Here is a 14,684-nt window from a genome sequence, read left to right as displayed (position 1 = left end):
AAAAAAAAAAAAAAAGATGCTTGTTTCTGAGATCAGAAGTGTGTTTTGTTTGTTTTGTTTTAAATATTGCCGGCAGATAAAACTAAAATTTCCTGTGCTACCCCCAGCCAAATCAGAGGTGGACATTGTTTGACTGTCACATTGATAGCGGTAATTACGTAACTTTGTTTAGAGAATTAGAATCTAACAAAGGGTTATCTTAGATCGATTGGTTTTTCGTTTTTTGCTCTTCCTCCCATCTTTTTCTTATTCTGACTTGATGCATTTTCCTTTGTTGGATCCTGCCAGTAGGCTGCTGTATGTTTGAGACCCCAAGCTACTGGTGAGTTCTCTCCCCGGTGTTACTGTAGTGGTGTTCCTTTGCCCTCAGCACAGTCTTATTTGCTGGGCTCCATATTTGCTCTCAGAGGTGCAGTTTTTCGTTAGCCACTTCCTCCTTAAAGGAGACCAGCAGGCGGAGGGCAGAGTAGGGAGGACCCCTCTGCGTCCCTGTTACCAGTGGTGAATCCAATGCATCTGCAGCAACCTCATTTCTTGCCTCCTGAGAAGAAAGAATTTGGCCAAGGGGCATAAGGTAGAAGGAGGAACTGAACAACTTTTAGAGCAGAAATGAAAGTTTATTAAAAAGCTTTAGAGCAGGAACAAAAGGAAGGAATGTACACCTGGAAGAGGTCCAAGCAGGTGACTTGAAAGGCTCATGTGCAGTCTGACCTTTTGACTTGGGGTTTTATACATTGGTGCACTTTTGGGGTATTGTGTCCCTTCTCCCCTGATTCTTCCTTTGGGGTGGGCTGTTCATGCACAGTGGCTTCCTAGTGCTTGGGACAGGAGCCTGGGTAGTGTGTTTACTGGTGTTGTACACATGCATGCTTGTAGCCAGGGGGAGGGAGCGGGGCATCGCAAAGATGCTCCCAGTTTCTCCAATCTCTTGTGCCCAGGTCCTTGACCTCTCTTACCCCAGGAATGGGGAAGGGGCCCCGGAGGTGTGCTGAGCTTACCGTCTGAATAAATACCGTGGACCCAAAGACTTTAGCAGAGAAGTGATTTATTAGGCAGAGAGAGTGAGAGAGAGAGAGGAGAGAGAGCTCCCCTGCTGCCGTGGGAGGGAATCCAAGGGAGGAATCTGTATAGGTAAGGAGCAGTGGGGGGCTGGGGGGGCCCTTGGAGTTATTAACCTTGGAGTTATTCCCACCCCATTTATGTTCTCGTCCAATGAGAGGAGTTTTTTCAAACTTTCACTGGAGTGATTGATCTTTGGCTTTGATACTGGATTGGCTACAGAACCTCCTCCTCCCAGAGCTTTTGGCTTTTTAAATAAAGGAGCACACCTGGATTTTTCACCTAGCCCTCACACAGGAAAGTCACAAAGAACTCTAGGATGGAGGCCTGGCGCTAGGAACCTCTTGCCTTTGAAACCACGCCCCTTGTGGACTCGGAAAGATAAGTTTTTTGCCTTAACACAGTCCCTCATGCTCACTTGAGACACTCTTCCCTTACCAGCCTAGCATTCCTAGAGGAAGGTCATATACCAGTTAAACTCCGCCATTTTGACTCTTAATGTGCATGCTTGAGCTCACTCACCCGTCTCCTGAGATCTTATTGAGAAGCTGCTGATGATCAGTTGCAGGTTTTTTCTGTCTGTGGGGAGACTGCCTCTCCCTTTCACTGGCTGTGACCAATTACTATTTTAGACAGTTAACCTCCTGACCATCACCTGATGGTCGCCTGACATGCCTGGTCAGGAGTAGCCCCTTCCTGCCCTGCTCATGCCTGACTAGCTACCTACTGTAACATCACAACTTTGGCTTTATAGCCACTGGCCAACCATAACCATGGCACACACATTCTCAGCCTTCTGAGTCACATTCTCTCATCTAAACTCTCATTCACTCCATAGTGATTAGCTTATTGACAGTTCCTTTGTGGGCCAGTTAGCCACCTTGACCAGTGAGGACTTGTGACTACAAGTGGTCACGCCCTTTGATCTTTCTTACTGACACATGTTACAGATTTCTGTTTCTTCTTGAAGTTGCTCTTGGTAGATGGCAGCACTTTTCATCCCACCCTGTATTTAAGTGAAAAGTAACAGCAACTTAACTGAGTACTGCTGGAAAAAATTTACCCCCCAACCCCATTTTTTCCTTTACAATATTGCTTCCTGCTGAAGCATCTTCACAAGGTTAACAAGAATTATGGGCAGAAATATAGTTATAATTAAGCATTAATCAGGCTGTACTTTGACCCACTTCCTTGTAACTGAACATCACATAACACTGGATATTATTTGCATCCCCATTGTTCCTATAGATAGTATTTCTGGCCTTAGATTGGATCTCTGATGTTAGAATAGTGAGGCTTTTTTGGAAGAGTTATTTAAGTAGATCCTGAATTTCAGGTTAACAGCTGAGGCCATCCAGTTTAAAGACCCTCACAGAAGAACCGAATCAGCCTGAGAATTTCTTGATCTCCTTGTCCTATGACTTTACCCTGAATTTGTTGACCAGTCAACGTTCCGTACACTTCAGCCCACTCCAAAACCCTTAAAAACTGTAGCCCCAAACTCCTCAGGCAGATGGGTTTGAGATTTCCTGCATCTCTGTTCGGTGGCCTTACTGCGATTAAACCTTTTCTCTACTGCAGCCCAGGGTCTCAGCATATTGACTTGGCATGCACATCAGGCAATGATGTGCAGCATTACACTACCAGCCTCCCAGAATTAACTGTGCTGCCTGAGATTTGTAGAGAACAGCTATTTACTCTTTCCTGTATACTGTATGGAGAAAATACCAGTGTTCAGAATGTTGAAACCTTAACCACGTGGCATTTGTAATTTTCCTGTTAAGAGACCCTGTATGAAAGTGAGAGTTGAAAACTAATTATGTAAATTGCTAAGCTTTGAAAGGTTTTTGCAAAATTTCTGCCTGCAGATATCTATTCCACAAAGAGTATTTTGTGACTAGTAAAGAAAGTACAAATCCAGTTAATAAGACCGCCATCCCCACTCTTTAATGTTAAAGAGATTTCAGGATTTTTTTGAACCACAAACCATTGACTGGATGTGCAATGCAAAGTAAGCTAAGTGTCCCATGTCACCATTTATTTGAAGGGATAAAAAGTGAATTAGAATGTAGAGATAATGTCAAACATCAGGAAAATTTGTTTTTTTCTTGTTAAGGCCTAAACATTCTCATTTGTACATATTAACTGGAAACAATCTTATTCTTTACGATTTCCGATTTTCTTTCTTTTGTGGATCTCAAAACTCACGAGCTTACATCACTTGAACCTTTCTCTGGGCTTTTGAGTTGTTTCACTAATGGAATGGACCGTAGGTTGCTATTCATCAAAGCTCACTATACCTGTGGAATCACCACCCCCATGCATAAATCCTGAGACCTAGAGTGTCCCATCATCACAGCATGGCAGCTGCTGACTTAACTTGCAGTACTCTAGAAGCCCAGAGTGGTTTCTTAAAGACAGCCCTGCGGGAAACTGCCTAGGTTGTATTACTTGGGTGGACCGCCCCTGGATTAGAGAAATGTGTGAGCCAGAATGCCTGCAATTTTGCTTTTCATGGAGCCAAGCACGCTGTTGTTGATTAATAAATAATGGGTTGTTTATCTTGGAATTGTTTTTATTGGCAGATACCCTGAAAGATTCAAAGGCTGTCTGTAAATGAAGAATGCCTTTATTGTTTATTCAGTGCCTGCTTTTCTATTCAGTGTGAGGGTATTTTGGGAAAATTTCTTGAATATCAAACCATAAGTAAAATTTAGGAAGTTTTACCCTAAGATTTTCAAATAGGCCATTTAATTATGACCTCTTTTCAGATGCCTCTGATGATGATGTGTATGTGTGTGTGTCTGTGTGTATCTGTGTCTGTGTGTCTGTGTGTCTGTCTGTCTGAAAAGGGAAAGAGGTAAAGGGAAAGATAAAGCCCAGAGATTTGACCATCAATTGTATCAGTCAGAAATAGCTTAAATAAATTCAAGTACATTTCTGGTTGGTTGATTTTGTGTATAGCACAAACTAGCTTCTGAGAATTCAAATGCAAACATGTGCAAAGTGAGAGGCAGCAGGAGTCCCATGCAGAGTGGATAAGGAGACGTCCACAAAGGAGATAAGTTTGATGGTTGATAGAGAATCACCAGGGTGGGAAGACCAGAACAAATTGCATTTTGACAGGGGAAACAGTGTTTGAAGATGTGTGGCATGAGTAGCAATGGGTGTTTCTGGAACTGTAAGTTGTTCTCTAATGCTGAACATAAAACTCTGTAGGAATGGCCCAGGGAAAATGGGAATATGGAGCCTAAAATGAAATGAAAATGTAATGAAAATCCTGGCCCCTGTCTCTCAAACAGTCATAAATTCCTCCAGGATATTGTAGTAGTGGACAAAGAATATGTGAAGCCAAATAATAGACTTGTCATATCTTCCATGTCTTGTTTCTTGTGCTCCATGTTCTCAATATCCAGCAGTCAAGGGAGGGAAGCCTGACAAATATCTGAACCACTTTGGTATAAAGATAGCAGCTGTTGTTAAGTAGAAAGGGTATTTAAGAAGGCCCTGATTTTATAAGTGGTCATTTCCTTAGTAGTATTTTCATGTTAGGATAGCATAGCACTAGGAACTCAAATCATGAGGAGACCCTGCATACACAGAGAGTGAAGAAGAATTTTGAGAATGGCTCCTGGCCTTATGACTTACATGACAATGAAGATGAAAAAACATTTTTTTATTAAGTCCAGCACAACATTGAATCCTCAGTGCTAGCGATTTATGTTGGTTCTGTATTAGGCTTTTAATAGTAGTGATCGAACACATATTGCATGAGACATAGCTATTTGAACATCTGTTATTTTAAAATAGTTTTTCATGTGGCTTCCTGGTGCCACTGCTGCCTATTTCACAAGAGCCAAAGGTTAAAATTAAGATAATTGGTCAGGCAGTTAAACATCTTCCAGTGGGGAGCAGATTCTTAAAACAAATTGTACAGGTTTAACTTAGAGAAGACTGAATTTTTTTTAATGCTTTAGAGAACACATACAAACAACAGTAGAAGCATGTTTTTTTCCTTTAAGTTTATTGACTTGAATAAGTATATGCAATAATAGGTAGAGCAGACTTATTTCCCAGAACTTTTCTATGTGTTTGGAAACCAGTGAAGCTCATTTTATTTGTTTTAAAGTAAATTGTATTTTGTGTATTTAAAGTATACAACATGATGTTACAAAATACATATCAATGTGGTTACTATAGTGAGACAAATGAACATAAACATCATTTTATAGGGTTACCTGTTTGTCGCCTGTGGCTAGAACAGCTGTCATCTACTCTTAGCAAAAATCCTGAGTTTATACAGTATTACTAACTACAACATGAGATAATATCTCATGTTGTATGTTAGATCTTGATACTTATCCTACATATTTACTGCCTTATACCTCATTTTTAGTATAAAAATTCAGCTCTAAAAGATAGACACACAGAGAGACTGGGTGTGTGTATGTTGAGAGTTGAATATACTTAAGTGATTATGATGACGTTAGAAATCTTTTATGTTTTATTTTTTAGGTGCTGGTGAATCTGGTAAAAGTACAATTGTGAAGCAGATGAAGTAAGTAGATTTAATCATTAAGTTTGCTGTTTATGTTTAAGTGTACCCTTCTACCAAAGGAAGCAAATGTTCTTTTTTTTTCCCTTTTGTCACATTAGAATTATCCATGAAGCTGGTTATTCAGAAGAGGAGTGTAAACAATACAAAGCAGTGGTCTACAGTAACACCATCCAGTCAATTATTGCTATCATTAGGGCCATGGGGAGGTTGAAGATAGACTTTGGTGACTCAGCCCGGGCGGTAAGTTACTAAATTTGTTGGAGCAGACCTGATGATTAAACAGAATAAATTGTATGCTAATACCATACTACGTAACATAGTCTTGTCAACTATCAGGACCATTTTATAAAAGGAATCAAAAGGATAGAAGTAAGTGAAATCAGGAGCGTTAGAAGTGAGTGAAGTAAAACTATACAGGATCGTGTAATCTCTCCTTTATGCTTTCCTTATCCATTAGATAATTTGGACCAACTAAATATAATCACCACAGTGTTTTTTCTTTGTAGCATGCTGTGTTGGGTACTCCTGTATTCCCATAACAATTTTTGGTACTGGGTGAACTGCTTACACTGGCCCTCTTCAAAATCTGTTTCTGTAATTTGGAATATTCAAGTGATCTAGTTATTTGTATTCATGCCTAGACTGAAAAGCAGTTTAATCTCGAATAATGAAAACAAAGTAAAAGTTTGCTTATCTTTGGAATAGAAAATATCGGCTATTAAAAACCATGTATCAAAATTTGAGACCTAAAAGAGATTTTTGGAGACAATCTAGTTCTAACTCTTTATTTTGCCAAGAAAGAAACTAGCACCCAGGAAATTACACGATACAGAGATTGCCATACAGCTCATGGTAACCAAGGCACTATGCCTATGCCTCCTCATTTGGCCTGGTAACTTGTTTCAGTTGGATTGGAAGCAGCCCAGATCCAATCCATAAGGTACTTTCTTTTGCTTTTTTTCTATTATCTTCTGTTTGATTGCTTAATCTATTTATTTCTAGTAGATATATTATTTTTACTAGTATCTGTTTTTATAGTTTCTTTCTATTTCTGTGTGTTCAGTATCCATGCTGTCTCTCTACTAATACCATGAAGACTTTGTGTATAGAGACTATAGATTTTTCTTTTTTTCTTAATATCTGCTAGATTTTATTTTTTAAGGTTCAATTCATGTTTAATAGGGAAGAAAAATGAATGAAAGCAACATTAGGGAATACATATTGGAAAAATCTGTAAAAATAAGTCCAGTTTTTAAAATGTTACTTTAAAAATTCTCTTAGCCATTTTAATTTCTGTTTTTTAAACTTTTTTAAAAACCTTAGTGTCAATTAAATTTTTCAAGTAGATTTCAATATCATTTTAAATAATTTATACATTGATCATTTATTCATTTGGCAGACTTTGAACTCAGAAAGCATTTGTTGAATGAATAAATGATAAATGCATAAATTACAGAGTGATTTTTAAGCAACATATATTCTTGAGATGATCTAATCTTATTTCAGAAAAGATTTTAAAAGAACGTAATAAATTATTATTGAAAATAATGTTGAAATCGACTTAGAAATGCTAATCATACTAAGCCTTTTTAATCTTTGTTTAAAAGACTGTACAGTAGGGAACCACTCTTAAATTGGCAAAACAATTCTTGAAAATTGTACCCTACACCAATTCTGATTATAGTAATTTAAATCTTTTACCGAATTCACATATACAGCATTCTGCATTTGGATCTTTTATGTGCTTATAAAAGTAAAAAGTGTTGTAGCCTCCATTTTAGGAGATCATGAAGGGTCAATACAAACAACTTCTCATGAGTTCTTTTTATTTTCAAGTTTTTCTTTCAAGGAATGTTTTCATTTCTCTTTCTTTTTTTAAACGTAACTTGGGCATAGTTTCAAGACTAGAAATAACTACTCTCAAGCTCTTTTTTTTTTTTTTTTTTTTTTTTACTTTTTTTTTTTTTTTTTTTTTTTTTTTTTTTTTTTTTTTTTTTTTTTTTTTTTTTTTTTTTTTAACCACCGTTTTGATGCTTTGGAATCTTTGAACCTGCTTTCCTCGTGTTTGTTTCTCTATTGCTGGTTTGACCCACCCTTTTTAGACCCTCTCTAGCGATACTTCAATAACCGTCTTCTTCCTCCCTTCAGATTATTACTTCTGTTAGCTTTAGCCATCATCATTAACTCATTCACACAAATGCCTCATGTCCTCCCATTGCTTCTCATTGGTCTACTCCATGTTTTGTGTTGCCTGTCTTTATATAAACTTTCAAAACTACTGGGCTTTTGCAGTTGTACCGAGGAATACAAAGATGAATTAAACATGGCCTGGTCATGAGGAAGGGACACTGGAACTGAGTGTTGAAACATGAATAAGGGTTTTCTAGGCAAAAACAGAAAAAGCATTCTAGGAATAAGAAACAGTATATTATTATTATTTTTTTTTTAATTTATTTTTTGAGACAGAGTGTCAGTCTCTAGCCCAGGCTGGAGTACAGTGGTACAGTCTCAGCTCACTGCAACCTCTGCTTTCCGGATTCAAGCAATTCTCATCCCTCAGCTTCCCAAGTAGCTGGGACCATGGATGTGTGCTGCCACAGCTGGTTAATTTTTGTATTTTTAGTAGAGATGAGGTTTTACTGTGTTGGCCATGCTGGTCTTGAGCTCCTGGCCTCAAGTGATCAGCCTGCCTTGGCCTCCCAAAGTACTGGGATTACAGGTGTGAGCAACTGTACCCAGCCACGAATAGTATATTCAAAAGAAGTCTGAATGTATTTCTGTTTCTGGAAATCTAATCCTGAGTTGAAGGATAACCGGATACTGAATTTTGATAAGTACCACAGGTTTGCTTTCCAAAGAAAAGCAACATGAATTACCTGTTTCCTAACCATTCAGCAGTGCCTGTTGTACCACAGTCTCACCAACTTAGATGTTATCAACATTTCAATTTTTAACATCTGATAAATGAGAAGTATTGTCTTTTTCTAGTTTTTCTTTCTGATTTTTAATGAATTTGAGAATTATTATAACACATTTTGTTCATTTGTATTTTTTCTGTGAACTCTTAGTTTTTACTCATTTCTGTTCAATTACTTTTCACATTGATTCTCTTTAAGTATTACGAATATTAACCCTTCTTTGCCTCTTGCAAACACTTTGCCTAGCATGTTTTTTTTAATTTTTGAAATAGTACTCATTATAGAACTGTTAAGATTTTTTATCGTCTATTCTGACTTCTGTATTGTGTGTCTTATTAGAATGGCATTCTTCACCTTATAATTTTTTTAACTTCTCTTATTTTTTTTAGAATGTTTGTAGTTTTATTCTTTATACTTCTCTCTTCACACACCTTTAAATGTTATTTGTGTTTGTTGCTAGGTAGGATCTAAGTATATTTTACAATACGATCGTCTTTTGCCAAACAGTCATTTATTCAATATTAAATAATCAGTCTATTTCTTAGCGACTTGAAATTGCTACCCTTATTATTACATTGGGTATGTTTCTGGACTCCAGTTTTTATTTCTATTGATGTATTCTTTTTCCCCACATCTGTCATTTACTAAGCTATTTAACCTCCCTAAGCTTGCCTCCTTATAATACAAGGGAAATAATGGTAACATCTATGTTGTAGGGCTTTGAAGAATAATGACATTATGAATATTAAGCACTTACCACATGCCTTGGTCATAATACATGCTCAGTAAATGTCTGTTGCTGCTATTGTTGTCTTTTGCTTTTTTTGTTTGTTTTTTGAGGTAGAGTTTTGGTCTTGTTGCCCAGGCTGGAGTGCAGTGGCATGATCTTGGCTTACTGCAACCTCTGCCTCCTGGTTCAAGCGATTCTCCTGCCTCAGTCTCCCTAGTAGCTGAGATTACAGGTACACGCCACCATGCCTGGCTGATTTTTCATATTTTTAATAGAGATGGGGTTTCAGCATGTTGGCCAGGCTGGTCTTGAATTCTGGAATCTCAGGTGGTCCACCTGCCTTCACCTCCCAAAGTGCTGGGATTATAGGCGTGAGCCACTGCACCCAGCCTTGCTGCTTTTATAATTATTATTACACTACTGTTATTCTTGTGAGAATCACATTATTTTAATTTCCATGGTTTCATGGATTAATTGGCATTTGATAGAGTAAATGCACCCCATTTCATTTTGTTGTTCTTTTACCCGATATCAAGGCCATCATGATTTCTCTCCCAGATGAACTTGAGAGCCAATTTAATTCTCCCACAACCCTGTTGAAACACAACAAACCAAAACAGCGTGTTGATTTGGTTGGGATTACATCTTAGTATTTAGGTTGATTTGGGAAGAATTGAGTAAGAAGATGTAAAATCTTAAGAAGTGGCTACTAATTTCCTGTGGTTTGCTTCATATTTGACAGTTACCAGATATGCAAATCAGATTACACACTAGTTATTTAAAATGAGAAGAAACAACATTGTTTTCAAGGCTGGCATAAGGCAATCACATTTATGCCTAATATCATTTCAGAACGTTCACAGAATGAGGATAGTCTGTGAATGGTAACATATTGATAATTTAGGTGATTATGTTTCTAATGAAGTAAAATTTTAGATGCTTTACATAGGGGCCTATTAGCCTGTTCAGGCACTGTCACATAGAGGAGTGCTGCTTAAAATGTGATCCATGGACCAGTGCCTGTCCACAAGCATGTGCACAAAATGGATATACAATGTAAGCATTGAGTTTATAGCAATTGACAGACTAATTTATATGTTAACTTAGGTAGTTTTAAAAATACAAATTTATATTTTGTATGTCATTTAATTTTATTTTTCTACTAGTATTATGAAATAGATTGGAAACAAATGAAAATGAAATAAAGCATGACACTGGTTGTTCATCACAGTTTGAGAAGCACTTATTTAGAATACTTAAGGCTATGAGGGGTAAGAAACCTTATCTTAAATTGACTTAAATAACTCTCCCCCCAAGCCTCATATGTGCTCCTGGTGATGGCCACTTTTCTGTTCCAACAACTTTGTTATTTACTTTCATTAGTTAGTTTGTCCCTGTCTGTCTGCCAGATTTACTAGATTGTTTTTTAGAAAGGTTGTATCAGTTTACCTTCCTTGCAGCAATTTTTGGAATGCCTTTTCTTAGCACTCTGGGCAGCCAAAATTTAGGAGTCTTGTATTTTAAAAATCTTTGCTAATTTGTTGTTAGTAAATCGTATATTGGTTTAATTTGAATTTTCCATTTTAATTTAGTTGAACAGTTTTCTATGTCTATTGATTATATTTTTATTTCTCTACGTGGCTTTTGCACTTTATTCATTCACTTGGAATCTTGTGTTTTGACGATCTGTTTACTTTTCATATGTACATACGTACTGACCCTTTGTCCACTAATAAAAATGTTTAGTAAGTCCCATTTTACTTAACTGCCATTAATGTTAATACTATATTTAAAAATAATTTAAATCTTCCTGTTACTTCTTCCATTGTGTTTAAATGTAGAGCATCTTCTCCCAACAAAAGATTTACCAAGTATTGACCCTCTTTTTTAAAGCAAGAGGAATTTCAAGGGAGTGAATTTTAATATTTGTTTATGTGTTTGTTTTTGAATCTGTCTGAAGCATGTTTTGTCGTATTTATGGAGTAAGGATGTACATTATTTTATTTCTCTTCAGTTGGCTATCTAATTACCACCAGTGTTACTGGATGAATTGTATCTTTTCTGACTGATTTATTTTACCACATTTATCATGTAATGAGTTCAGATTTGGGATCTTTTTTCCCTATGGATCTGCCTTCATAGTAAACTGTTGTACATATTGTAGGCTTTTAATACTTGATAATATCATCCCTGTGCTCCCAGTCTTTTTCAAAATGTTCCTAGTTACTTCTACTTGCTTTTTCCACATGAATGTTTGAATCATTTACAGTAGTAGTCTGGTTTATGTTTGAAAACTAAGATGAAGAAACTGACGGTTTTGTTTTGATTCTGAGAAATACTGATAAATATGTGGCAAATCATGTTAGCTACCATTGAAATCAATGTGTGCTTCTAGCACAGTATATTTCTACTCTCATTTCACTTATCTCACATTCCTTATCCCTTTTGACAAGTTCTCTTGTCAATACAAAGAACACTCAAATGCAGTATTTCTCCGCTTTACCAATTTGAAAAAATACATCTATACATGTATAAGATAAATATGTATATGTTTATCGATAATTTCCCTTCTTGACTTAATGAAACTCATACTTCATGCTAAATTCACTGCAATTAGCCAAAAATTTCTGCATTTTAGTTAAAATTAACTTTTTATTTTAGGCTTTCCCCCCTTTTAATAGTTCTTATGGGGAAAAAAGAAAAATGACTTCCTATTTCATTGCCTTAAGTCATTCTTACTTTGATTACATTTGTGCTTTTAGAAAAAAAAAAATGTATTTTACATTTATGTATTTCTTAAAGCAACTCTTTAACAACTGAGATTGGTGCCATGTGCCATGGAGTGATGAATCCACTAAAGTTCTTATGATTTCCTTAAGGGTATGCTAATTTTGGTAAGAGCAATGTAGCTCACTTAAATGTATAGGAGTTATATAAAACATGCTATAGAAATATAGTAGATAAAACATATAAGTTCACATTGTATGCTGTCATATTATTGGCTAATGTTATTAATGAAATAAACTAAACCACTGAAACAGAATTTCCATACATATATTAATTATGCCATAAATATATATTATCACTATGACCAAAATTTCAAAGGTATCACTATTTTCAACACTCCTTACCATATTATTTAGCCCCTATTTTAGGAGGGCTTGCTGATGTTTTTAAATTTAAACTCTTAACCTCATACATAAATTCTGTCTGCTGTATTACATTAGTTATCTGACCTTTGCTTTAAAACCTCAGTCTCTCATTTACCTTCCCTCTTTTGTTTTTTAGGTGGCTTTGATTGTTAAAAAAAAAATATTCCTCTTATTGAGATGAAATCTGATGTCTTTTGCTCTAAGAATGCTCCTTTTTCTGCCCTGTGCCTAAACGTGAATTCTGTTCTTTCTTACCATTTGATTATGTCAGATGCTAGCCATCATGCTCCCTCAAAGTCTCCTCTTCCTATCCTAGGCATACTCTTCTGAATTCTCATAAAGTGGGTGACAGCTTTAAATAAAACATGTAGTCACTAAATAAGTATAGCATGCCAGATATTCCCTGACCACTGCTTGGAATGAGGACTTATTATTTGTCTCTTGACAAAATATTGTTTCATAGCTCCTTTCTGAGTTCTCAGAGCACACAGTTATATGAACTGGAATTTCCATTCTCTAGATCATCTTATTTTTATTTAGCTCTTAGTAATTTGAAAATATTTTAGCTTTGCTACATCCAAAGAGTTTTTCTGTCAAATAATTGCCTGGCAAATAATGTTTCTTTCTTTTCAATACCACAAAGACTTCCGGTAAACTGCTTTATTAACCTGTAATTCTCCTGACCAAACTCCAGTCTTAAGTAATACCTATTCTTTTTCTACCCTGTATCACACTATTTTGGTACACTTACATTTATGTTTATAAATGTTAAGTAATTTTCTTTCTCATAAATTTTGCAAAGACCTCATTCCATTGCAAGATAAAATCATTGTCATCATTCTGTATTTTTAAAATTTATCCTGTTTTAGATAATGACCACTTATGAACCAGTGACTCACCTGTATGATTGGGTGACTAGCCATGGAACTTTAAATAAGTTGCTTAACCTCTCTGTGCCTTGGGTTCATTTTATGCAGAAGATTAGGTAGAATAATTTCAGCTGTGTTTTCCTGCTCGGATTTATTGCTTAAAAGTTCACCTACAGACACACCTGAGTGTCCTGGTAATGATGTGGAAGTGAATAATCTCAGTAAGTTTTTTTTAAAGAAAAGAGGCTTAAAAAAATTATTTGAGCTTTACAACTTGATGTTATGAGATACAAATAGATAGTAAAATGGTTACTACAGAGGAGCAAATTAACATATCCATCATAATTACTTTTTTTTTTTTTACAACAAGAGCAGTTAAAACCTATTTAACAAAAATCTCTAATACAGTACATTTTAATTAGCTATAGTCCTCATTATTGTACTTCAGTCTCTATTCTCTAGACTTTGTCATCCTGCATATCTGCTACTTTGTATCCTTTGAATATATCTCCCTATTTTCTCTTTCTCCTCCCTCCTCCCTTCCCCCACCCCATAACCACAACTGCTGGTTTGTTCTCTTTGTATATTTGATCTTGACCTATTTTAGTTTCTGTGGGGTTTTTTTTTTGGGGGGGGGGCGGGTGGTGGGGGAGACCTGGAGGCCATTATGCTTAGTGAAATGAGCCAGACACAGAAAGAAAAATATTGCATCATCTCACTTATATGTGGAATTGTGAAAAAGAAACATTTTTTTTTTTAATGCCACAGAATCCAGTTTATAATTACAGCTTCCAAAGTTTCTTATGTCTTTTCTTCAGACCTATTCCTGGAAAGTTTGAAAAGAATGTGCCCTTATGCCCCATACTGGAGGGCATTAGTCTTTTTTTTTTTTTTTTTGGTCAAAAAACTTTATTGAAATTGAATTAAGATATCATAATGAAAGCTCATTTAAAAACCTACTTAAGCGAAAAGTACTTTTCTAAAATAAGTTATGTTTGATGTAATTTAATAAATAAAAATGGTCAGATTCAGAAATTTCTCATGTATAGGTAATAATTTGGGTAATTGAATAATTGTTTACTGGAATTATGCTAATGGTGCTAAGAATGACTTGAAACCATATTATGTGAGGTTTATTAAGGATATCATGCACGTGTTGCTTGCTTGCATACATTACTCTTGTGATTTGCTAAAAAGGGAAGCGTATGCTTGAATAATATGTTCTCATGCTGAGAGACTTAATTATTTTTCATGATGGGTTCCAGCTGAAAAGAAAATGTTTCACAAATTGGCAACAGCATGAATTTATATTGTCAGCTAGTACACTCTGCTAGCCTGTGTCACCAGGTGCTGCTTCTCTTCTATACCCGTTATAATAATGTGTGCCATCACTTTATA

The 14,684-nt window shown here is 36.0% G+C and overlaps 1 protein-coding gene across 2 annotated transcripts in view; it reads left to right on the top strand.

Annotated features, from left to right (window-relative positions):
• GNAI1 (G protein subunit alpha i1) overlaps positions 1-14,684 on the top strand; it is an 81,348-nt gene that overhangs the window by 45,202 nt on the left and 21,462 nt on the right. For both annotated transcript variants that reach the window (XM_017523125.1, XM_037736551.1), the window contains exons 2-3: positions 5,575-5,617; positions 5,716-5,857. In XM_017523125.1, the coding sequence (XP_017378614.1) occupies positions 5,575-5,617; positions 5,716-5,857 (185 nt within the window). The remainder of the gene's footprint in view (positions 1-5,574; positions 5,618-5,715; positions 5,858-14,684) is intronic.

The sequence above is a fragment of the Cebus imitator genome, unplaced genomic scaffold (genome assembly GCF_001604975.1).
Source record: "Cebus imitator isolate Cc_AM_T3 unplaced genomic scaffold, Cebus_imitator-1.0 Scaffold26, whole genome shotgun sequence".
Lineage (NCBI taxonomy): Eukaryota > Metazoa > Chordata > Mammalia > Primates > Cebidae > Cebus > Cebus imitator.
Note: the sequence above shows the minus strand (reverse complement) of the source record. Positions and strands in the feature narration are given on the sequence as shown.